Source organism: Mustela erminea, chromosome 5 (assembly GCF_009829155.1).
Source record: "Mustela erminea isolate mMusErm1 chromosome 5, mMusErm1.Pri, whole genome shotgun sequence".
Taxonomy (NCBI): domain Eukaryota; kingdom Metazoa; phylum Chordata; class Mammalia; order Carnivora; family Mustelidae; genus Mustela; species Mustela erminea.
Genome location: NC_045618.1, coordinates 1,763,871 through 1,787,074, shown reverse-complemented (window position 1 = coordinate 1,787,074; position 23,204 = coordinate 1,763,871). Strand labels below are relative to the sequence as shown.

The 23,204-nt window shown below is 54.9% G+C and overlaps 1 protein-coding gene across 1 annotated transcript in view; it reads right to left on the bottom strand.

Annotated features, from left to right (window-relative positions):
- The window catches only part of ABHD17C (abhydrolase domain containing 17C, depalmitoylase), a 43,032-nt gene extending 25,848 nt beyond the window's left edge, over nucleotides 1-17,184 (bottom strand). Inside the window, exon 1 of the mRNA XM_032341928.1 lies at nucleotides 16,498-17,184. Within this exon, the coding sequence (XP_032197819.1) occupies nucleotides 16,498-17,108 (611 nt within the window). The 5' untranslated portion in view covers nucleotides 17,109-17,184. The remainder of the gene's footprint in view (nucleotides 1-16,497) is intronic.
- Nucleotides 17,185-23,204: the final 6,020 nt, after the last annotated feature.

Here is a 23,204-nt window from a genome sequence, read left to right as displayed (position 1 = left end):
CAGGAGGGGAAGTCCTGGGTTCTTTTTTTAGGGATATGATTTGCACATGCAAGCAGAACGCCTCGATGGACCAAAGGGGGAAAAAAAACGACTTAGAAGACTTTGAAAATTGTGGCAACATCGGGGAATTGTTTTCTGTTAACGAACTCTCAATAAATAAAAAATCTCCCACTGCACATGATCTCATCCTTCAGAAAGGCACGTGTATACAGCGGCAAGCTGTAGTCACTGCCGAGTCGAGACCAAGGGAGTGACGGGCCCTCGCGCTGCCCCATGGTCAAGCCATGTGTGAAGTGCCCGTGGTACCCGCCAGGCCGGTCTCCGAAGTGTCGCTAACACAGACCGCGTTCAGAGAGGAGGGCCGGGGTGGCATAGGGTCCGGACGCTTATGCAAAGCATGGTCAGAAGTAGGGATGGTTCATCTGTAAAGAAAAAAGTGATGAGGCACGAGAAGAATCTAATTCAGCCAACATTTGTGGAGGTTTTCTATGTGGCATCAGACCCTGCAGGAAATCCAGATGTGAACACAATGCCACCTTCGCCCGCAGGAGTCTACCTGGTCGTGGTTCCCAGGACGGACAGATGCCACCGGAACGGCAACCAAGAATTAGGACCAACGAGAGCAAAGGGAAAGAGCTGAGCTTCACAATGGAAAATTGTTCTTTTTAGAAAGAGTCAACTGTCGTGATCTAGATAGGAATGTATTACCCACTCAGACGACACTTGAGACAGAACGGCGGTCAGTACCCGGGAATCAGCGGCCACGATGAAGCCGGCACTCGGGCGGTTGGCGACCTGGGGCTGGAGGGGGTCGGCGGGAGCTGGGGCGAGACACGACCAGTCCTAGCAATACCCGACCTCTTACAAACGTCCAGAGACTACTGCTGTCCTTGTGTCTCTCATTTTGCTGTGGACGAGTGAGTGTTCTTGCACTGGGACCAGCGAACTCCCCCAGTCCTCGGGTCCCTTCCCTGGACCACCTGAGTGCATGCTTCACCGGCTTCCCCAGCAAGGGGAGCGCGAGAGCCCGAAGTCCACTGATGGGCACAGCACAGCTGACTACAGAAATGACCGTCCCCCTAACGTCTCTGGCTGTAGCGCTAGGAGACTCAGCGTCCCGTGCGTGGGGAGACGGGGGAGGGAGCAGAGATGCCTCACCCCGGGATCCGTTCTCCCAAGAAACCAGCAGATGCTCCCAACCTCACTCTTGTACCGCCGGAGTCTTCTGACCGGAGGCTTACCGAGAACCCCGCACTTTCCAGCCTGGTAAGAACCCACGGGGAGTGTATTCCCAAGGACTTGTCTTACTTGCTGCCTCGTGGTCGCGGAGACCAAAACACGACAAGAGCCTCGTCGGGGATTAGGTGAGAAACTCCTCCTGAGAAGTGCCAAGCCCTCAGCCCTAGAGCAGCGAGTCAGGATAAGCGTGGACGCCCTCACCCTACGCCCTCGGAGCAGGCTGGAGGCCAGGAAGCCCCCTGCCAGGAGCCCAAGAATGCCTTTCTTGGGTCAAGCTAAAGCACTTCGCCGTGGCTCCGTAAACACGGCAGATGATTTGTAAGGATTTTCACTCCCCATCACAAGGGAAAAGTGGTCCAAGTTTAAATGCTCACAAGTAAGACTCCGTTCCATGTTATTAAAACAGGGCATTGTGGCTCTTTAAAACCAAGTTCAGGAATGACAATAAACAGAGGAATGAGAAATAAAACTCAATTACACTAAAAAAAAAAAAAAAAAAAAAAGTCAAATACGGGAAGACGGTGCTGCCGGACCATCTAAACATGCTGCCTTGTTTACAGACGGACAAAATCACACCAGAGCAAACCACGACAGGAACCACTAACGGCAACAAATGAAGAGAGACAACCCTGGAAGAAAGTGTAATAATCAAAAGAAAGACTCTGGAGCCTCCCACGCAGCTGCCAAACAGCCCCACGGGCTAAGGGAAACCAGTCCCTCTCCCTAAACCTCCTTCTACTAATGTACAGAGTGACAATGACAGTATCTGTCCCACCTCTCTCCAAAAACTACTCTGAGGGACAGAGAAGGTGCCCTGAGGCATGACACCCTGACAAAGGCAGAGGGTTGCCAAGTCTCAGATCTCTAAAGACCACCTCTGATCGGCTTCTGCGTTTCTTTTCATTTCTCTGCAGTCTTTTTTTTTAAATTCACTTTGTCAGACTTACACCCAAGCTCTGCACACACACGTGCTCATCCACTGTTCATAACAAATGCCACCACATACACGACCAGCAATTTCCCCCTTTTACTGGAGAAAAAACTGAGGCCCAGAGGAACCCATGGAGGCAGGAGTGGACCCCAGGGGCAGTCTGGCCACGTCGACCTTGCCCCTGCCCTCTGCACCTCCCGCCCACCGAAAGTCCCAGAGGTCAGCACACAGGCCCCTCAGCATCTCCCCCTTATCGAAATCCACAACGGGAAGGGCAGAGCAGGCACACACCCCCATTCCACTAGAAAAGAATCATTCCTTTTCTTCCTTTCAACTGATTTCCAAAGGTTTAGGAGACTTTTTTTTTTTTTTTTTGGTCTTCAGAATGCTGTTAGACAAAAGTACAGAATTCCCCGGGGAGGGGAGTCTCTCTCAGGGTAGTCAAAGTCACCTTTTAAATGCAAATTGAAGGGGTGTTTTGTACTGTAAAAGATCTAGTAACAATGAAAGCTTGTACCCAGCATCTGGCCCAGCACCTGAGATCTACCAGGCACTCAATTGCTGAAGGGTTGCAAATTCTAAAAATTTAAATTTCTCATCATGTTTAGATCCTGTGGTTCTAAGAAAAGAAATCCAAAAATTATTAAGTATAACAATATCAATCTAGACTTCCCACCATGTGACCTCCTTCTCAAAAGGGAGAGCATGTGTTTCTGATACGTATATAGACAGACACAAATCTTAAGAACAATTTAAAATAAAAGACATTGAGGGGCACCTGGGTGGCTCAGTGGGTTAAAGCCTCTGCCTTTGGCTCAGGTCATGATCCCAGGGTCCTGGGATCCATCCAGCCCCACATCTGGCTCTCTGCTCCGCAGGGAGCCTGCTTCCACCACTGTCCCCACCTGCCTCTCTGCCTACTTGTGATCTCTCTGTCAAATAAATTAATAAAATCATTTTTAAAAATAAAATAAAATAAACAAAAGAGAGACATTGGAAAGCAATGAATCATGAACAGAAACACACAGTTCCGGTGTTTCCTCTTGGCGCCCAGCACACAGTCTTGAGCACCTTCTGAGATGCTCAGCTCCCATCACCCCGGGGGACCACGAATGCAGAGAACATCATCTGAATTTGGAACTGGAGCCCCAGGGTCAGGCTGCCTGGGTCCAAGCCCCTGCTCACCTCTTAACTCCATGTGGCCCTGGGCAAGTCACTCATCTCTCCTGGTCCTCTGTCTCCCAGTTCCTAAGACGGAGGTGACAAGAGTCCCTGCCTTGCAGGTGTGATGAACAGAATTACATCCCACGGGAAATGTGCTCGGCACAGAGGAGACGTCCGAGCCCACACTGACGCCCACAGCAAACCTCCTGTTTGTGAACAGAGGAAACGGGGCTCGGACACAGTGCCTGAGTCCCCCGGCCACACGGCCGTGTGTGTCAGTGCCCGATGAGGAGTCCCACCTCCCAGCTCCAGACCAGTGATCTGTCTCTCGTCTGACCGTACCCCATCATTCCAGATAAATGCGACACCCCTGGGGCTCCTGCCTCTCCCTTCCTCCATCCGTCCATCCTTCCTCCCGTCCATCCGTCCAGCCAGCCAGCCATCTTTACGACCATGATGTTGAAAACAACGGCCAAGACTCCAGTGTCTTTCCTTTGAATACTATCAGGTATGAAATCTACTTAATGTCTCGCTTAGATCTATTCTCGGCCTGCAATCCGTACTCCAAAGACGGCAGACACCCAGCACAGCGCACCCAGGAAAGCCCGGGTCTGCCCCACCGTGCCCGAGTGCCGACGCGCGCAGCAGAGACGGCCCGGAGACCGCACAGCTGGGGTGGGGTCTGCGCGCCCACGGTGCGAATTTTTCTTACAATTAAAGAGACCCAGAGCAGAGTAACGACAGAGTGGGGGAGGGGATGGTGGCCTCAAGTGCGGCAGAATACTGGAAACCGTCGAAGGAGGGTGATGAGGGCACAGGGTTCACTTCAGTATTTTATGTATCTGGTACATAACAGTAAAATTAAAAAAAAAAAAATTACAGCGAAGGAAAAAACAGAGCTGGTATGTCGGTCTCAAGGTCCCGAGGCAGGGACGGTCACGCACAGGCAGCCTGTGGGATTCCAGGTGCCCTGTCCCTCCAACTCCGCCCTCTCGTCGTTACCAGCGGACAGGGCACACAAATTCCACTAAGAACAACAACCGGGTCTTAAAAAACACATCAAAAAGCAGTGGCCCGCAGTGTGTGCGTGGGGGCAGCAAGGCCACACGCAGCTGCTGAACGTGCCTGCACTCCCGCCCATAACCGCCCAGAGAGACAGAAGGGCTCCGTCTCCTCTCGGCCCTCCCGTCGCCCTGCCTGGACCAGTCCCACCGTCAGGGGTCGCTCAGGAAGACAGCTGAGTCCCGCAGAAGGCAGGCCAGGCGTGCGGGGGACAGAGGGCTGCAGCAGCATCTCAGGTCCCCCCGAACCCCCGGCCAGGTTACTCACTCACACTCAGCACAGCAGAGAGACCCCCCCACACACACACTGGCAGCTGGGATGCCCACGGCTACCTGAGGCCTCCGTTCCTGGGATCATAGGAGATGAGCGCCCCGAGTCTCGAAGCTGAGAAGAAGGCAACCTCAGGGCCCACAGCCCCTCCTCGTGATCTACTCGTCCCACCAAGGGCCTTCCAAGCCCGCACAGGGCTCCGTGTGAGTCTGCGGAGAACCAGAGCAGGGCCCAGTCCTCAGGGCCAGACACGGGCCCAACCAGCCAGGAGCTCTTACTGGCAGCGACGAGGGCTGTGGGGGCAGAGATCACGACCCGGGCTCGCTAGCAAGACGCCGCAGGGCCAACGGGCCAGCGGGCACAGGAGGGACAGTCAACGGCGTGTGCGGATGCGGAAGGCTGGCCCGGGAAGGGTGCAGGAAGCCCAGGTGTCTCCTCCTCGTGAACACACGGCGGCCCTTCCTGCTGACCAGTGCTGTCCAGAGAAGAGCGGAGGGCCCACGAGACTGCTCCTGAGCCTCGGGGCCAAACCCTCCAACCGTGCTGCTAACGCATTGCCTCTGCATTAATTACCAACGATGTTAATGCGTTACCTTTGCAGTTCGTGGTAAACGTGGAGACAAGGTGACAGGGCAAAGACCACGGAGGATGGGGCCACGGAAGGGGCAGGTGCTACAGAGACCCGCTCCGGTCCGCCTTACGGCTCTGGGGAAAGAGACAGGCAGGAGCCAGCACACGAAGGAGACCGTGGTTGTCACCATGCCTGGTCCCACAAAGGCACTCAGGGTCCACTCCCACTGCCCACGTCCTGACGTGCTCGTCCCCACTGAGGGTCAGGCTTTCAGAAACTAGTCTCAGGATGCCAGGAGGCTTGCAGCACCTAAGGGACTCAGGGAGGATAGAAGGACACAGGAGTGGGCAGCGCCTCTGACGGGGGACATCCCAATGCTTGGGGTGAGACAGCCGCTCCCTGGGTGTCTTGGGAGAGTTCAAGGCGGGGGCCAATCTCCAGGTACAAAGCGTGACCTGGGAGCAGCACCCAGTACCCCCTGACACCTCAGTGCCATCCCCCAGGGACAGGGCTATCACAGGGTCATTGGACCCTCCCCCACAGGGTGCCTGCAGGGGCCTGGGGCTTCCCGGGTGCTGGCTGAACAGGGGGGCTGGACAGGGGCAGGGTCCCCCCAGGCAGATGCCTGTTCCCTCAAGTTGGCTTTTGGTTTCGTGGTTTCCTTCTTGGAAGGGACAATTGCAAAATGTACCGCACCCTTGCTCTTGACGTCCAGGCTGTCGCCTCCTCTGTGTGGCCCCTGGGGTGGGCATCTCAAAGGCGACAGAGACAAAGCGAGACTCCCTGCCCACCTCCCCACTCAGGAGCCTCTCCAGCCCCCTGTCGCCTCTATGAGGAGTGACTCAGGCTTCCCGCTGCTCCAGCCCAAACCCCAGGACTCATCCTAGTCCCTGCTAACAAGTGTTAGCAGGGGTTCCCCGCTCAACTTGGCAAATACTGGTGACCGACCTCAAAAAGAACACCCCGGATTCCAGCACCTCCCACCACCTCTGCCTCCATGCGATGGCCCACGCCGCTACTGTCTCTAACCTACGGTCCTGCAGAGGATCCTCACCAGCCTTCCTTCCCCCTCCCCAGGGACACCGGCCTTCCACTTAGCATGGACACATCACCAAGAGCCACTGAAGCCTGTGACATCCTCTTACTTCTGTCCCCAAGGCTCGCATTCCAAGCCACACAAGCCCAACGCGGTGGCCTATGAGGCCAGCTAGGAGCCCTCTCACACCTGGTGACCCCGTATGGGTTCCCACCGCCTCCACCGGGCACCTACTGGCCCTGCTCTAGCCACACCAACGTCCGGGATGCTCTGTGAACTCAGGACCTTTGTCCCCTGTCCCTTCCTGCACGGAGCCACAGGGTTAGCCCCTCACTGCTTTAGGCCCGATGTCATTTTCGGGACGAAGCCCACTGTCACGCACGCGTACTTTCTTATTGCCACCGGCCGACTCTCTCCGACATTCTTCTCCTGTCTCAGTAACATTGATCATATTCTCCTCAAACACTGTTTACATAATTACTGGGATGGCGGTTTTTCCTGGGCATGTGCCCCCTGTGAGAGGAAGCTTCAGCCAGCAGGGATTTTGTGTGTGTTTTGTTCAGGAAGCACGTCTGGCCCACAGCAGGCCCTTAATACACTTGTTAAACAAACAGACCCAACAGGATATGAGATTGAGTCAGAAAAGGATACTTCATAATCCGAAGGCCTGGCCGGGGAGCATTGCTGGAAACGACCAGTATGAGGTGTGGCTGCAGACGGGGGGGGCCGCGGACGGGCACCAGGGACGGGCACAGGGTAGTGGAGGGGAATGTCAGCCAGGGACGGGCCGGGCAGCCAGGAAGCAGGGGTGAGGAACAGGACGCCGGGGAGGTCGGCCTGGGCGGGGCAGTCAAGGAAACCAGGATCCAGGTGTGCAAACTGACGTGGCTGGCCAGTCGTGCAGACGGACAGGAGGACCCCAAGAGGAGCCTGCAGCTCCGACCAGGAGACAAGGAAGCCTAACGGGTCAGCCCGAGGCCGGACTTTGAGCTGCGGCAGGGCTGGAGCCCCAGGCCGGCGAGCCCCTTCTGAGCTTCGGGGACAGAGGCAGAGACCCGAAACCCTCCCCAGTGAGAGCACCGCCCGACCACCCTCCTCCCTCGCTTAGGACCGCGGTCATTCTGGGGTTTTCTTGATGTGTTCGTAGGAAAAACCGATGTCTTCCAAAGAATCACACGACAGCAGGCCCGTTTAAAAAACGATGTCCTCCAGCCCTGTTATGTAACACAAACACGCACAGAGTTCCTTAGCATGTGAACGGTCCTTTTCCTTCTGCACACATATGAAAACTAAAGTGACACCAACACCAGTTTGTACGGGTGCAACCGAGAAGAGGGCATCTGTGAAATACCCTTGAGTTATTCATGACCATAGGGAGGAACCAAAATACTCAAGTTAAACTAGCACACGCACCCCTCCTGCCGGCATGACGGACCTTTGCAGGCAAGGTCATTATACGACACGCGGCTTGGTTCTGCCCGTCACAATCACTAAAAACAGTTTTGAGAAAGTTGGAACTCTCACTGGATTCCCGGCCATAATAACAGAGAGGTGAGCCAGCAGCTAGAACTAACATCCGGAAGCTCGCACCACGAATGTACCCTGAGTACAGGCTCGCCGGACATTCTCCCCCAAGCCTAGTGGCCCGGATTTCGTGTGAACCACCCAAAAACGTAAACCGGAGGAGGAAGCAAATAATCAGCACCAGGATTCCTCTGCGCCCCCTTTGTATTTGAAAATTACGGCCGCGCTCTGTTAACGAGTAATCCGGGGGTTGAGCTCTGCTTGGTGATTCAGCAGATCGCTGACAGGCAGCCAGTCACCGACCCGTCTGAAGCTGAATGACCAAGGCTTTCTGGAAGGACGGTTTCCAGTTTCACCACAGTGCCTCGGTCCTCGAGCGCTCTGAAGGGAATCGATCGTGTGGAAGTTATCAATGAGCTCCATGGCGCAGAGCCTTGAAAACCCAACGGGACTCGGAGGCCCAAGGCATCATGGGAGCATTCATATTTCAGAAGGAAGTGTGTGATTCAGGTCCCTGGGCCGACTTGAAGAAAAGGGAAGGGTAAGTATCTACTGAAGGTCATCGTGTTAGTCAGCAGCTGCCAGAGCGTGTCCTGAGTGGTGGACTGGGTTTCACCTTCTCGTCCCCCCATCCCTGACGCGACGCCCCAGGAAGTCTCCTGCCAGACCGCACGGCCCGCGCCCGCGAGCGAGACCTGCAAAGGGCACGGAGGAGGGAGGCAGTGGGGGACGTGGGATTACAGGTAGTTTCCTCTCCTTTTAAGTTCTCCTCTGGGCACATAAGCACCTTGGCAGATGAAGTGCCCCCCGATTTAAAACACCAGCGCACACTGCTTCCCAGGGCGAAACTGGGAGACGCGGAGGAGAGAATCCAGACGGCCTCTGCGCCGCAGCGGCACACACAGCCTCCCCCCGGCGTCCACGGCGTCCAGGTCCTGGCGCTCAGCCGCAGTCGGGACCAGTGATCCTCCTTCCGACACGTCCGGTCACCAGCAGCCCGACACCACGTCCCCACACTTCCATCACCCGCTCACGCCGTCTCATCATGTCAGGAGGCTGAGCGCGGCGCAGCACGGTAGTCTGAGCAGAAGAACACGTCCGTGGCATCCTCATCACTGCGCACTGCTCGGACGGTCCCACTGTATTACGCGTCCTTGTTGTCCCCTCCCTTGGGGCCTCATTTACACGCTGATCACAGGTACGTGTGCCCGAGGAAAAGCCCAGCAGCGCGGGTTTGGTGCGATGTCTTGGAACAAACCTCCCACGGATAAAGGGGGGGGCCGGGGGGATGCCTGCACAACCGAGTCGTCTCTGCTGTTCTCCGCGCCCACACCCACCCAGCCAGGCCGGCCCCGGGGCTGCTCGTGACCTCGGAGAGCGGGGAAGGACGCAGGATTTCTAACAGTCTTTTGGATCTAAGTGCCTGGCCGTCAGCGTGAGCTGAACATGTGCCAATGGCAGCTCGAATGTTAGTCACGATCGTGAACAAATAGCCCCCTTGCAGTGCTCCTGCCGCGTGGGGGGCGCTGGGCTCACGCACCTCACATGGGGGCCGCCCCCACGAGCAGGACCGTCATGACCGGATCTGAGGTCCACGCAGGTTAGGAGGCCTGCCCGAGGCCCAGCAGCTAAAGCAACTCAGGCAGGATCTCAGGTCGGCTTGACTCCCAAACCCCTGCCCTTCGCCACAGAAGCACCAGAGGAAAGCTCAGACTCGCAGGAACATTCCTCGCCAGGTCGCCCTTGAGACAACCTTGCTGTGTTGCTCTGACAGGAGGGCCAGGAATCAGTTCGGCTGTAAATCAGCCAAATGAAGAGATAGCTCACCGAGTCGTCTCCCGCTGGAGACCTCTGGCTGGAGCAGTGCAGACGCCACATGGGCACGCTTGCCCCCATGTCCCCCACTGCCCCCAGCCAGATCCACGGCCCCGGCCACCAGCCACCAACTGCCAGCCATCCCAGGGGGTGGCCTGGGCTGCAGGGCAGGAGAGGTAAGGGCCAGGGAAGGGGAGGCCTGGTTCCCCATGGCCAGTCGCCACAGGAGCCCACACAGGTGGTCACAGAAAGACAGCGGTGTCGCTGCCCTACTGACCTGCTTTAAGGAATCAACTGTGGGCTGTTCTGCAAAGCCTATGCTCTTCTGTCCGAGCGAGGCTCGTCGAGGCCGGAACTCCGTGGACAAGCCTCGCCACCCCTGCAGCCAGAGCCCCCCACCAGCGCCGGGGGACTGGACGCACCAGGGCCAGCCCCTCCCCCAGGATGTGCCTTGTGCAAGGGGACATGAGGGACTGGAAGGAATGCCGGAATCAGAACAAATTTCCCTCGCCACAAAGGTTCTGTGCTCATCTAACGTCTATTATCTCAATCTCTCGGGCACCCGATGACCATCAGTGGAGCGTCTGCCTTGGACTCAGGTCATCCCAGGGTCCTGGGATCAAGCCCCCGCATCGGGCTCTCTGTTTGGCAGGAAGCCTGCTTCTCCCTCTCCCCCTGCTTATGTTTCCTCTCTCACTGTGCCTCTCTGTCAAATAAATAAGTAAAATCTTTAAAAAAAAAAATTCAATCTCTTAGACAAATCAGGAAGCCTATTAGTTAAAGCAATCCTGAAAAAAAAAAAAAAAAAAAGCCATTCGGATCGCCAGCTAATGATCTCCTAAGTGTCTCTGCACTGAGAGTTTGGGTCCCTGCGAGCAAGCGGAGATTCATCTCACCACGAGCTGAAGCAAAGTACCACGGGGAAGGCAGGTGTGCGGACGCCAGGCCCCAGGGGCTCCCGTGGGGTCCCCGGACAGGACAGAGGAGCAGAGGAGCCAACGGGGCAGGAGAGAAGAGAGCCCACCGTCATCCTGGAAGCGACTTCTCCAGAAAGCAAAAAGGGAGAAAAGGCTACTTCCACCGGTGGGTCGGGCCCCAAGCCCAGGGCTCCACGCCCAGCCTCCAAGGGCCCTGGGACAAACACAGATGCGTCTGGAAGGCACGCTCACCCCTCCACACAGAAGCACGCATGAGTCCGTCTGGTGGGTCACCCTTGGAACGGAAGCGTGGAGGAGCCATGAACGTGGAGAAGGAGCCATAAACCATGGACCCAGAAGCTCAGAGTCCGCAGGGGCTGGAGAGGAATGCTGAGCCACAGGGACACCCCCAATGGCCGGGCTCAGCACACACGCTCCAAGAGTCGGGGGGCGCTGGGGAGACACTGTGCGGACCCCCAAAACACATTCATCCATGTCGACTTCAGCGAATTGACTCTGAGAGCTGCACTCTCTCGAGTGGGATATTCTGCACCGGCCGCCTTCAATTCCAAGCCAACACGCTGTTCCCTTCCTGGAAACACCACCGTGCCTGGCCCTTGTGTCAACCACTCTCCATATCACATTCCATTCCCTTCATCCCTTGGCCGTCAGACCCAGGTAGAAATCCTAAGTGGCTTTCCCTTAACGGCACCGTTGTATTCCCTCTGAGAACACAGGGAGCAGACGAGTCAGGTCTGTAACTTCGCCTTCACAAGGAAAGGAGCTGCTTCCCTCCCCCAGGAGAAACCCACCCTGAGAGTCAGAACACCATTCACAGCCAACAGACGGGGCCCACCCGAGAACACCTGCCACGGCCTTCCTGGGACTTATGAGTTGTCCAGTTATGGGTCCTACGACTCACAGACACAGAACTTATAAAACAGCAGCACAGGGTTACATTTTCGGAACGTTTCTAGAAGCTCTCTCTCCTCTCCACCATCGCCGTGGTGTGGATGGACCCTCACCATGTGTTCTCACAAGACCTCCAGAATCAGGAGATTCCTGGCCAGGAAACCAAAGTGGGACTGCCCCATTGCCCAGGGGATGCCGATGAAAACTGGTACTTGAATCGCAGACAGCTCCAAGGAGGTGGGCGAGGAGAACCGAGCCGGGTCCATACGGGACCACACAGGAGCTGGCACACACATTTGCACACTCACTAGAGCCCCACAAGGGCCCCAGGTTCCTATCCCATCATTCTGCAACATCCCTACTCCGGCTCCCTAAACAACCTCTACACAATGGACAGGTTTCACTGGGGGACATGGTTTTTCTCTGTTCCTGTGCCTCTGCACTGGTGGGTGGTTCAGTAATCCATGGGGGAGACCTTACGGCTGAAAAAAAAAAAAAAGTCTCCAAAATCAAGTCCATCCTTTCACAAAATAGAAAAAGAAGGAAGCAGGCAAGAGTTGGGGATTAGCGATGCTCCAGGGGGACGTCCCCCGGTGTCCGCCAGGAGCACGTGCCCGCTGGGCTAATGGATAATGGCTGCTGGTAAAGGGAATGAATGAGTGCACAACATACTGTCTTCGGTAACTTGCCTGTGGCACTGAGGCACCAAAAGTCATTTCTCTTTGTCTCTGCATTTGCTTTCTCTGATTGGGTCCCTGTTTCTGTCACTGAATGCCTGGCCCTTCCAGTCTCTGCAACACACAGAAGGTTGGAACAACTTCTGCGGACGGACCGCCCGGCAAGCTCCGGTGATAACGGAGCCCCAGATGCCGTCTCTCCTTTTCTAGATTGAAGTGTTCCAGCCAGAATTCTCGCCACCCATCTTCCACCTCGTTCTCCGGGTTGTTGGCTTGCAAATTGGCTCTATTCACACCTTCTCAAATCCCGGGGCCCACCGCACCTTCTGCAGCTGCTCCCGTCCGAGAGGACCCCCAGGACGTGCACTGAGGGGCTTAACCTGCCTGCTCCCACCGTAACCAACAGGCAGCTTGTCCCACGTGGAGCAAATTAACCACTTCCCCAGCTCAAGTTACCACGCCTTGAAGGTACCTCCCGAGAAGGCTGCACTGCTCTTCAGCATCCCCTCCACCGACATTTCCAGGGGATTCCCACCCATTCCCTCCAGGGCTTGTGTTCACAACATGTTTATAGACGCAAGGCACATCCTAACCTTCAAGCTTTCACTGGGGCTCCGGCTCTCACTTGTAGAGAACCTCTCCCTGTTCCCACTCCAGCTGCGGGGGGACTAGATATTCACGTCCCCACCGGCAGAGTCCCATGCTGAAACACAGCCCCCAGAGTGCCGGAATGGAGAGGCAGGTGGTCAGGTCCCGAGGGCGGAACCTTTCCAGGGTGTTAGTGCCCTTAGAAAAGCAGCCCAACAACGCCCCCGGGGTCCCTTCTGCCGAGTGCGGACGCCATGAGAAGCCAGCAGTTCGCAGCCGGGAAGACAGTCCTCACGCGACCCCGACCTCGCAGATGTCCTGACATCAGACGCCCCTGAGGAACCCGACTCTGTTGTCTGAGGACCCCAAGGCTATGGCGCCTCCTTGAAGCAGCGGAGCGGACTCGAACACGCTCACTTCTCCCAGCCTCAGCCCCTCACACCTGCTCCTATCCCACACCTTCTCTGACAGTTTTTTAAAATGCTTGAAATAATCCTCTACCAGCCGACAAGCAAAGAACACCCTTCTCGCCTTCGCGTTTGTTGACTTCCTCCCCAAAGCTCCGCTGGGACTGCTTGGCCACTTGGCCACTCCTCACTGACAAGACCCGCTCCGTCCCAGGCACGTGGGTAGCTGGCACCCGGGGCAGTGCCCGAGCAGGAAGTCCGCCCGGGGCTGCGGCAGACAGGGGGTGGGGGCAGATGAGGAGGACAGCAAGGGAGAGCGGCTCTTACTCCGCGGCCCCAACAGAAGCTTCACTGTGCGCGGAACTAGCACATAATAGATACAAAGTGGCTGGGACCTCAGGCGGATACATTGTAGACCGTCCCCAATCCCGTCTGCGCTCCCGCCGCAGACAGCAGAACTCGGGAGGTGCGATAAGACCCAACTCTTGTTTGTAAGAGTCCGACTTAGGAAAAACTAAATGTATCTCATGTGTGGACTTCTGGGCCGTCCCTACATGCAATTCATTAAACAAATACTTGATGCATACCCATTATTTCAGGGCACTGCTGGGTACAGAGAAGACCCAGAGTCCCTGCCTCCAGGGAGCTTCAGTTTAGCGGGAAAGACCATCCAACGGCAGCACATAGTGAAAGAGCATGAAACGCGCCGGCCAAGGGGCCGGGTACCAGGTGCCAGGAGCACAGAGTGTCCAAATCTGCAGCCGGTCAGGACCAGGTGCTTCCGACGCCGCAGAAGGGCACGCGCCGGAGGCTAGAGGTGAGGGTGAGGAGGGAGGCGGGACGCAGGCTGAGTACAGAGACAGCGCGCAGGACGGGGCAGGCTCTGCCATCTGGGCCGTGAGCCGTGTGGTGACCAGGCGGTCGGAAGAGAGATCCCCAACGGAGACACAGAGGGAAGGAGGTGGAAAAGGGGGTCAGACCCAGCCACGCCATGGGTACCTGCGGTGGATGACTCTCTGCCTTGGCAAGGACCTGAGCAAAGCTGCAAACGGGCGAAGAACAGGACACCTTCCACACAAGGCGAAGGCAGGAGAGCCAGAGAACATGAGTCGGGTGAAGGAAGGCAGTGAGGGGACGGCCCAGCTTCGGAATCGGGGGACTCCCGAGTCACTAGAGTAACTAACACAGAGAATGCACCTCCTGGAAGGTCTGACACACACGACTCCGCGGTGCAGCGGGCGGTGTGGAACCCGCAGCCTGGACACCTGCCGCTGGCCCACCATGAGAGAGCCTTCTCCAGGCCTCGGGCAGACAAAGTGGGCGCCCGAGAGCAGAGTTCCGAAGTTAGGAAATACATTCTGTGGCCAGCAATCTGCATTTTTTTCTTCTTCTTTTTAAAAAATATTGAATAGACTATATTATATGCCCGGCACATTGCCCGTGGGAAAAAACAGTGGTTTGTGAAACATTTGCTTTGGCCAGACATGTACAGAGGGATAGGACGTATACGTGATCAACGCATGACCTGTATGTGTGACCGTGGGGTCACCTACCAGATGGCTGAAAAGCACAGGGCAAGACAGTCTGCAAGTTTCTTCAAGTTCTAAGACTTTCATGGTAGCCTTTGAATTCTACCCCGCTTTACAGAGGCGTGAATCCGTCTAGATATGAATTCTGCTGTAAAATTAAATAAATGGGAGGCACAATTCAGATCTATCATCAGATGTGCCAAAATTGAATCGAACTGTTGATCCAGAGACAAAACCCTGAGACTAAGTATGACAAGAGTCTCCAGGAAATGATGACACCGTGCCTACTCTGTAGCACAGCCACACCTGGACATCCAGGCCAAAGGGCCAGCCTCCTTCCTGTCTGACAGGCTTTCGTTCTCAGGTAGTTATGTACACACAGGAACAATGGTCTACAGAAATTCTCACATCTTGGAACTCAAAGCAGGATTTTGACAGTTCATTTTTAAAAGATTTAATGCCAATCCTTATTCTTAACACCCTTCTGAACAGTACATTGCAGCAATGTATTGATCGTGTAGGACACAGAGTTTTGAAACCCTTTACTAGAACAGGTGGCCTTCGACGGCCTGTGGCTCCTGACTCAGTACACGATACATCCTCATCGGCCCAAACCACTTTCGAGAAAGCATCCTCCCAATGAACTCCTTCAGGATTCCAAGAGAACACAGACAACAATATATATTAAATCCCAAACGCCGTCCTGGGGGACGAGGCATTTTCCCTGAAAACGCAAAGGGTAATTTGGGAGCACTCACGTTGGCGATCCGCGTAAGCCAAGCAAACACATTTTGGGCAAAACCAAGTAAGTGCCCGTTGCCAGAATCGTGCCAACTGCACTTAACCTGAGGACTCCTTTAACGGGAGAGATCGTACGGCATTACAGACGTGATCTCAGGTCTTTTCCCTTTCACTGCTCTGGGGTAGGTGGGGGAAAGTCACAAACACCCACAGGGAGCACAAACAGGTGGCGTGACTTGCGCAATTGCCAGGCGTGTTCCTAAGACAAGAAGAAAACTCCAGTTTTCTGACCCAGGAACCAGGTCGGCCATTTGGGCCTGGAACATCCAAGGCCCTCCCTCCATAAACACCTTCCAGTCCCGTAAAGGCTAATTCAAGGTCAAGCGAGTCCCAGACCCCACCAGGTAAGATTCAAACTCACCCTGGCCTTGTTCCTGAGGCTCTGTGGGAGGTGCAGGGGACAGCCACCAGCTAGCTTCCTGTCCACACAGTGCTGGCTACTCTGCCCCTCCCCCCCAGAAGACAAACTCCACACCAGGCGCCCCTCCAGCTGCCTCCGGGGCTGCCCACCCATGGCCCCTCGGAGCCCTTTACAAGGGGGGTTGGAAAATCATGTCCTCCTGCCCCCGGATTATACAGGACAGGAGCCCCGAGGTCGAGTGGCTCCCATGCCTGCCCAAGGTCACTTCAGTAGAGGCCCGTGAGGCTCTGGCCGCGGCTCACACAAACTCAGCGCAAACCAAGTTGCTTCTGCCCGACACTTGAGCCGCCCCCACGCCTCCGCCGCTGGGGACCAGAGCCACAGAAGACCCAGGCGGTGGGCCGGTGGCACCCAGGCCTGCCTGAACAGGCAAATCCCGAGTCTGAGCTCACCAGGAACCTGCGGGCTGGTGGGATTTGGGGAGGGGGTGGTAGAAGGCCGGGAATGGAGAAGAGCGAATCCACCGGGGCCCGGGGGCAGGGGGGGTCCCACTCTGCCGGCGCACAGCCCTGGAGAGGAAGGACACCCCTCCCCGTCGGCCGCCCCCCAGGGGACCCCTGCCCGCCTCCCCTCCCCCCGTCACGCGGCCGCAGGCCGGGCCTGGCGACCCCCCTCCTTCCGCCCCGGGCTCACCGCGTGCGCAGCGCCTGCCAGGCGGCGTCGATGTCGGCATACAGGTTCTTCTCGGAGGGCTTGCCCGAGCTGACGCCGTAGCCCGAGTAGTCGTAGGAGAAGATGTTGCAGTTGATGCGCGAGCCGAGGCCGATGTAGAAGCTGCACATCTGGCCCAGGTCCACGGCGTTGCCGTGCGAGAAGAGCAGCGTGTAGCGGCTGGAGGGCGCGCAGCGCACGAACATGCAGCCGAGCCGGTTGTCCCGGGCGGTGCGCGAGAAGAAGACCTCGACGGCGTCCAGCTCGCGCTGCGAGTACTGCCAGTCGGCGCGCTCGCTCAGGTGCAGGCTGCACGCGCCGGGCCCCGCGCCCGCGCCCTCCTCGGGCTGCTGCGGCGCCGGCTGGGCCGCGGCGGCGGTGGCGGCGGTGGCGGTGGCGGCGGCGGCGGCGGCGGCGGCGGCGGGGGCCGGGGCGCCGGGGCCGCGCTGCTCGGGCGCCAGCACCGTGTAGGTGGGCTCGGGCGGCAGGAAGGCCAGCTTGGCGGCGATGCGGCTCGGGCAGGGCGGGCAGCAGAAGAGCCAGCACAGCTCGCCCAGCGAGAAGCCGTTCATCCTGGGGCCTGGCTCGGGCATCGGGGCGGCCGGGAGCCCCGCCGCCGGAGGCCGGGCGGGCGCGGGCGAGGACGCGGGCTGGCGAGCGCGGAGGGCGGCTGCGGCCCGCCCGGCCGGCGGCAGGAGGCGGGAGGCGGGGCGCGGAGGCCGGGAGGCGGGGCCGGGGCCCGGCGGGCGCGGCGCTCGGAGGCCGGGGCGGGTCAGCGGCGGCCCCGCGGCCGGGGCGAGGCGCGGGCGGCCGGGGCCCGCGCGCGGCACACAAAGCCGGCGGCGGCGGCCATGGCTCCAGCGCGCCGCCCCCGCCCCCGCGCGCCCGCCGCCGCCACTTCCGGGTTACCGCGCGCCGGCGCCCCCGCGGGGACTCGGCGCGGGGCCGGGCACCTGGGCGGGGCTCCCCAGCGCCCCCTCCCTCCGCGGGCGCGGGCACCTGCCGGGCCAGGGGAGCGCGCGCCCGTCCCGGGGACGCACAAGGCCCCAGAGGAGCCGCGTGTCCCCGGGACGCCCCTGCTCCCAGGTCTGCACACCCGCAGCTGGGCCGACCCCACGAGGGAGCGTGGAGGGGACGCGGGCACCTGCTCGGCCCGGGGAGCCCGCACCCGTCCCCGGGACGCACAAGGCCCCAGAGGAGCCGCGTGTCCCCAGGACGCTCCTGCTCTGGGGTCTGCACACCTGCAGCTGGGCCGACCCCACGAGGGAGCGTGGAGGGGACGCGGGCACCTGCTCGGCCCGGGGAGCCCGCACCCGTCCCCGGGACGCACAAGGCCCCAGAGGAGCCGCGTGTCCCCAGGACGCCCCTGCCTCCTTCGGGGTCTGTATGGGGGCAGCTGGGCCGACCCCCAGAAGGGCCGGTGCAAGGGCGGAGCGCATCTTCCCTCATCGCTCCTCTCTCCCTTCTCCAAATCCAAGTTCGGTCGCGGATGGGCTTCTTGGGGATCGACGGAAGATCACATTAATGCGTGGAGGAGCGTGGACACACACCCAAATACTCGCTTTGGGGGTCTCCGCTTTCTGAACCGGCTCTTCCTCACGTCTCAGCACCGTCGGGGCCGCTGCTTGAGGAACGGAACAGTCCGCTCGTGGGGTCCCCGTTACAGGAGGCCGTTTCTGCACACGGAGCAATCATGTTACCTTCCTCGGGGCGTGATTGGGCCTTTAGGGCGTCCCTGTGTCTTCAGGAGTAGACAGGGTCGCTCCTCCCAGTGTACGGTGCAAGGTTGTCCTCTCTGGTCCCGCGTGCTGCACACTGTCTAGTGTCCAACACAGAGCTAGTTTCTCTAGACTTGTCTTGGGTCCAAGACTTTTAAGTAATCTCCATCATGAAAGATTTGTTATAATGACTTAAATCCACTGTAATCCTGGCATTCACCTTTAAGTGACTTTTTTTTTTTTTTCCAAGTATAACTCCCAGTGTCGACAACCGAGCATATTCTGGTGCCCGTGTCCCCGAGATTTCTATATTTCCTTTTTGCCTCCTGATTTAGCAGCCGAACTCCCTTTCAGGAATTGACAGGAGATCCGCTTCCCAATGAGAGACAATCCCAGTGAGAGACAAGGCAGCAGGCAGCATGGCCAGGCTGGGCCGCTTGTTCTAACAGACGTCCTGAGAATGTTAACTTTTGCTGTGGCTTTTGAAGGAGGAGTGTTTCTGAGCACCCTCATCTAGACGAATTTGCTCTTCAGATCCCAATAACCTCCAGGACCTGGCTTTAAGAGACCATTTCTTCACGGAAACAATCTTGGTCATTTCGGAATGATTCAAAAACTTAGAGGAAACCTGGCTGGTAAATCTTGCAGACAAAGTATCTCTGAGTGTATTTTAAAGCAACTCACCCTTGGTGACGTTGTACCTAAAACCAGAATTTTAGCTTCACAAGATTGGGTTCCCTTCTTTAAAAAGGTTTATAACTCAGTAAGCTTCTGTGTGCTTTCCTTAGGTACGTACTTAGTTTCTTGTATTCAATTCTTGTATATATGTATGTATTACTTTTTTTGCTCACAACACCCAAGATTTTTTGTGCAACAGTTACAAAGATGAGTAAAACAATCCCTTCTCTCGAATACCTTACAATCTAATTAGAGCCGTGAGAGAAGGTTCAGAACAGTTCTTCACATGCCTTTAAAGAAAAAAAAAAAAAAATCAACTCCTCATAAAAGCTAAGGAGAGCTGGTCTGGGGAACCCAAAGGGAGCCAAGACCCAGCCCCCTGCCCTCAAGAAGCTTCAAGAATGCATCCTCCTAAAGTAGCCAGGACCATCACCTGAATAATATTCCCAGTTGCTGAATGTGTGGGTTTGTTATTTAATTGGCCCTTTTCACGCCCAACTTTTCCTGAACTTTTCTTCTGTTTTAATCTGCCTTTCGTCGAGTCGCTCAAGATCTAACTCAGTTTATAAAAGTAAAACTGTGTCAACTGTGTAGGGGAGAATGATCATTTTTTATTGGTCATAAGCAAAGGATACTCATGCTTAAAAAGTGAATCTGCTTGTTCAAATGGACAATAAAAGAAATCTAAAATATATTGCCTGTTTTACTTTTAATTTAGGAGTGGGTGCCCTGTGAAGGCAAGGATTGTGCTTCTTGTGGTCACCACTGCTTCCCGCCTCCCATCCTATGCCTGGCAGAGAGAAAATGCTCTGTAAATATTAATTATCTCGATAAATTAAAGAATGAATGGGCGATATGATGAGTGCACCGAGAGACAAGTCGTGTGTTCTGACTTGCGTGTTACTACGGTCAGAGTACAGGCTTTGAGCAAGGTAAGTGCAATCTATAGCCAACACCCATCCCAGTGTGTTTCTAGCCTGTGCCTGTCCTCTGGCTAAGGAGCTCTGGCATCCCTCCCCACCCCCACCCCAATCTGGCTAACTCACAGAGCTGGGGTTTTGTTCTAGGTGACAATACTCCCAGTTCAGAGACACAGTCTTCCCCCTCCCCTGCTGTGAGAATGGCCCAGTTTCCGGCCAATAATCTCTAAGTGGAGAACTTTGTGGGGGAAGGACTGAACAGAGCCAGACTCATCTGGAATGCTTGCCTCCTCGGCTTGCAGGAATTATTGGAGCCTCAGCAGCCATCTTGTAACCATGAGAGCGAATTTCATAGCTGAAGATGGTAGACAGGAGGTGAGACTCTGAAGCTTCCAGGCAATGCTGAACAGCAGCCCAGGCAGCCTTTGTCTACACTTCTCTTTAGGTGAGAAAAAGAAACCCCTTTGTTGTTGTAGTTGGATATTTTGTTACCTATCGCCTGATGTAGTGATTAGGAATCCGCTTCAGAAACTAAAAGCAAAAAAAAGATCTTGCGTTGCTCTCACCTCCTTTCTCAGTAAGGACAAAGAGCACTGTGTCGTTCAACAGTGAGCAGGTACGCTTAGATCCCACTTATGTCCCAGAGAAAAATATTAAAGTATGATGAAATGTGGGATAGAGTTTGGAGGAGATATCTACTAAACCAACACATCTGAAATGTGGAAAAAAAAAAAAGCTTATAATTTGGGGGAAAAAATAACATAAATGACACTTTGAGGCTATTCCAGGGAACCTATGCTGTGTTCATTAGGGGAAGGGGCTTGCCGTTCAGTGGAGAGCTTTTGGAGGCAAAATATCTTTTCCCAGAAGCCTTTTCAGCCTGAGGGCTCTTATCAAAAGTGTTGTAAATGAGGTCACTGGAATCCAGCTGGGAGAGCTCATTGAGCCACGATTGTCCAGAAAGCAAACTGCAAGAGATAAGATTCAAAGAAAGAAAACACCGTCCATCCGCAGATACGTGTTTTCCTGGTTCCATCTGTTGCCTGGGTGACTGGGTCTTCAAACCTGCCTTTGGTATTGGACCCACCTTTAGCCTACTCCAGGATCCCTAACAGGGTCCCTAGAGCCCCCGAAATAGATCACACTACTGGGCCTAGCTCAACTACCCAAGACAGGAGCTGAGTCCTTGGGGTTCCACCTGTATAGTCAGCAAACATTGTGTCCTGCCCCATCAGAGAGCTCAAAACATCTATGTCAGCTGGTTGGAATTCCAGTGCTCCTAACTTCTAATCCCTTTTTAAAAATATGCAAAGATATCATAGATGACATTAAACAAGTAGTCTTTTTTTTTTAAGATTTTATTTATTTATTTGTCAGAGAGAGTGAGCACAGGCAAAGTGGCAGGCAGAGGCAGAGGGAGAAGCAGGCTCCCCGCTGAGCAAGGAGCCCGATGTGGGACTCGACCCCAGGACACTGGGATCATGACCTGAGCCGAAGGCAGCTGTGTAACCAACTGAGCCACCCAGGTGTCCCAACAAGTAGTCTTTTTTAAAGTAGAAAGTGGGACTGGCCTCTTGTATGCAGAGCTTGCAAATCTAATTTAAAAGTGATAATATCATGGCATTAATCTTAAGGGTGTTTTGTTTGTTTGTTTGTTTTTCAGAATTGTGGATAGCTACACATTAAAACAGTGTACATGAATGATTAATCTGTGATGTTATTCCAGGAACTTGATAACAACAAATACTGAATATATACTTTAAAAAATAGTAATACCAAAAAAGACAAGTAATACCCGCAAAAGACCACACAGAGAGAGAACAAAATGACTTAGCTGTTTATAAGTATTTACTGTATGATTAAGTTGATAGATCAGTAGGGATATACTAATTCAATCATTGGTTAAATGTTTGAAAAAAAAAAGATAAAATTCAATACTGATGGATCAAAAACCTCAAGGATTTTTTTTTAAGATTTTATTTATTTATTTGACAGAGAGATCACAAGTAGGCAGAGAGGCAGACAGAGAGAGAGGAGGAAGCAGGCTCCCTGCTGAGCAGAGAGCCCGATGCGGGGCTCGATCCCAGGACCCTGGATCATGACCTGAGCCGAAGGCAGAGGCTTAACCCACTGAACCACCCAGGCGCCCCCTCAAGGATGTTTTTAATGACACCAAAGGACAAGTAGAAAATAGCAATGAAAATGTATGTATTTTGAGCATAATATCAAAGGCAGAAACCACAAAAGAAAAAAAAAGATCAGTGACTTGACTCCGTAAGTTTTCATCTTCTAAATACAGAAACATCTACAGATGATGTGTTGTGGAAGACATGCTGTGAAAAAGTCCTCTGGGGAAGAGGAGAGGAGGGGAGATACACGTGAAGGGAAGCTGATGAGTGTGATTTGATAATTAAGGCATTTCAGTGATGAGTTGATGGGCACGTAAGGCTGTGATGTATTATTCTGTACCTTAGACAAAAGTTTGAGATTCTCCACACTAAAAAATATACACCCTCTAATTTCCAGAATTCTGAAGAACGAGGCAAAAATATTTGCTCTAAGTTCATTTAAAATAAAAGACCCTGGAGTGCCCAGGTGGTTTAGTCAGTTAAGCATCCAACTCTTGATCTCAGCTCAGGTCATGATCTCAAGGTCTGGAGTTCAAGCCCCAAGCTGGGGGAGCCCTGCACGAGGCATGGAGGCTGTTTAAAAAAAAAAAAAAATTAACTTAAAAAAACAAAAACCCAACAAGGAAAAGGGGCAAAATGCATGGACAAGAATTTTATTACAGTGATTAGGGGCACCTGGGTGGCTCAGTGGGTTAAGCCTCTGCCTTTGGCTCAGGTCATGATCTCAGGGTCCTGGGATCGAGCCCCACAACAGGCTCTCTGCTCCGCCGGGAGCCTGCTTCCTCCTCTCTCTCTGCCTGCCTCTCTGCCTACTTGTGATCTCTCTCTGTGTCAAATAAATAAATAAAATCTTTTAAAAAAAAGAATTTTATTATAGTGATCATAGGTACTATATAAAGGATTGATCTCCTTAGTTTTTTAAATTTTATTTTATTTATTTATTTGAGAACGCATGCATGGGGGAGGGGCAGAGAGAGAATGAGAAAGGAGAGAGAGGGAGAAGCAGACTCTCGCTGAGCAGAGAGCCCGATATGGGGCTCAATCCCAGGACCCGGGGATCATGACCAGAGCCGAAGGCAGACGCTTAACCGACTGAGCCACTCAGGCGCCCCCAGATTTCTTAGTTTTTAAATAGCATATTTTAAATACATACGTTAACCTTCTTCAGTTGATCCAAACAAATTTTGAAGATGTCAACGACCCCTAGAACCCTGTGGGACGTGATGTGGAAAAGCGAGCACTCT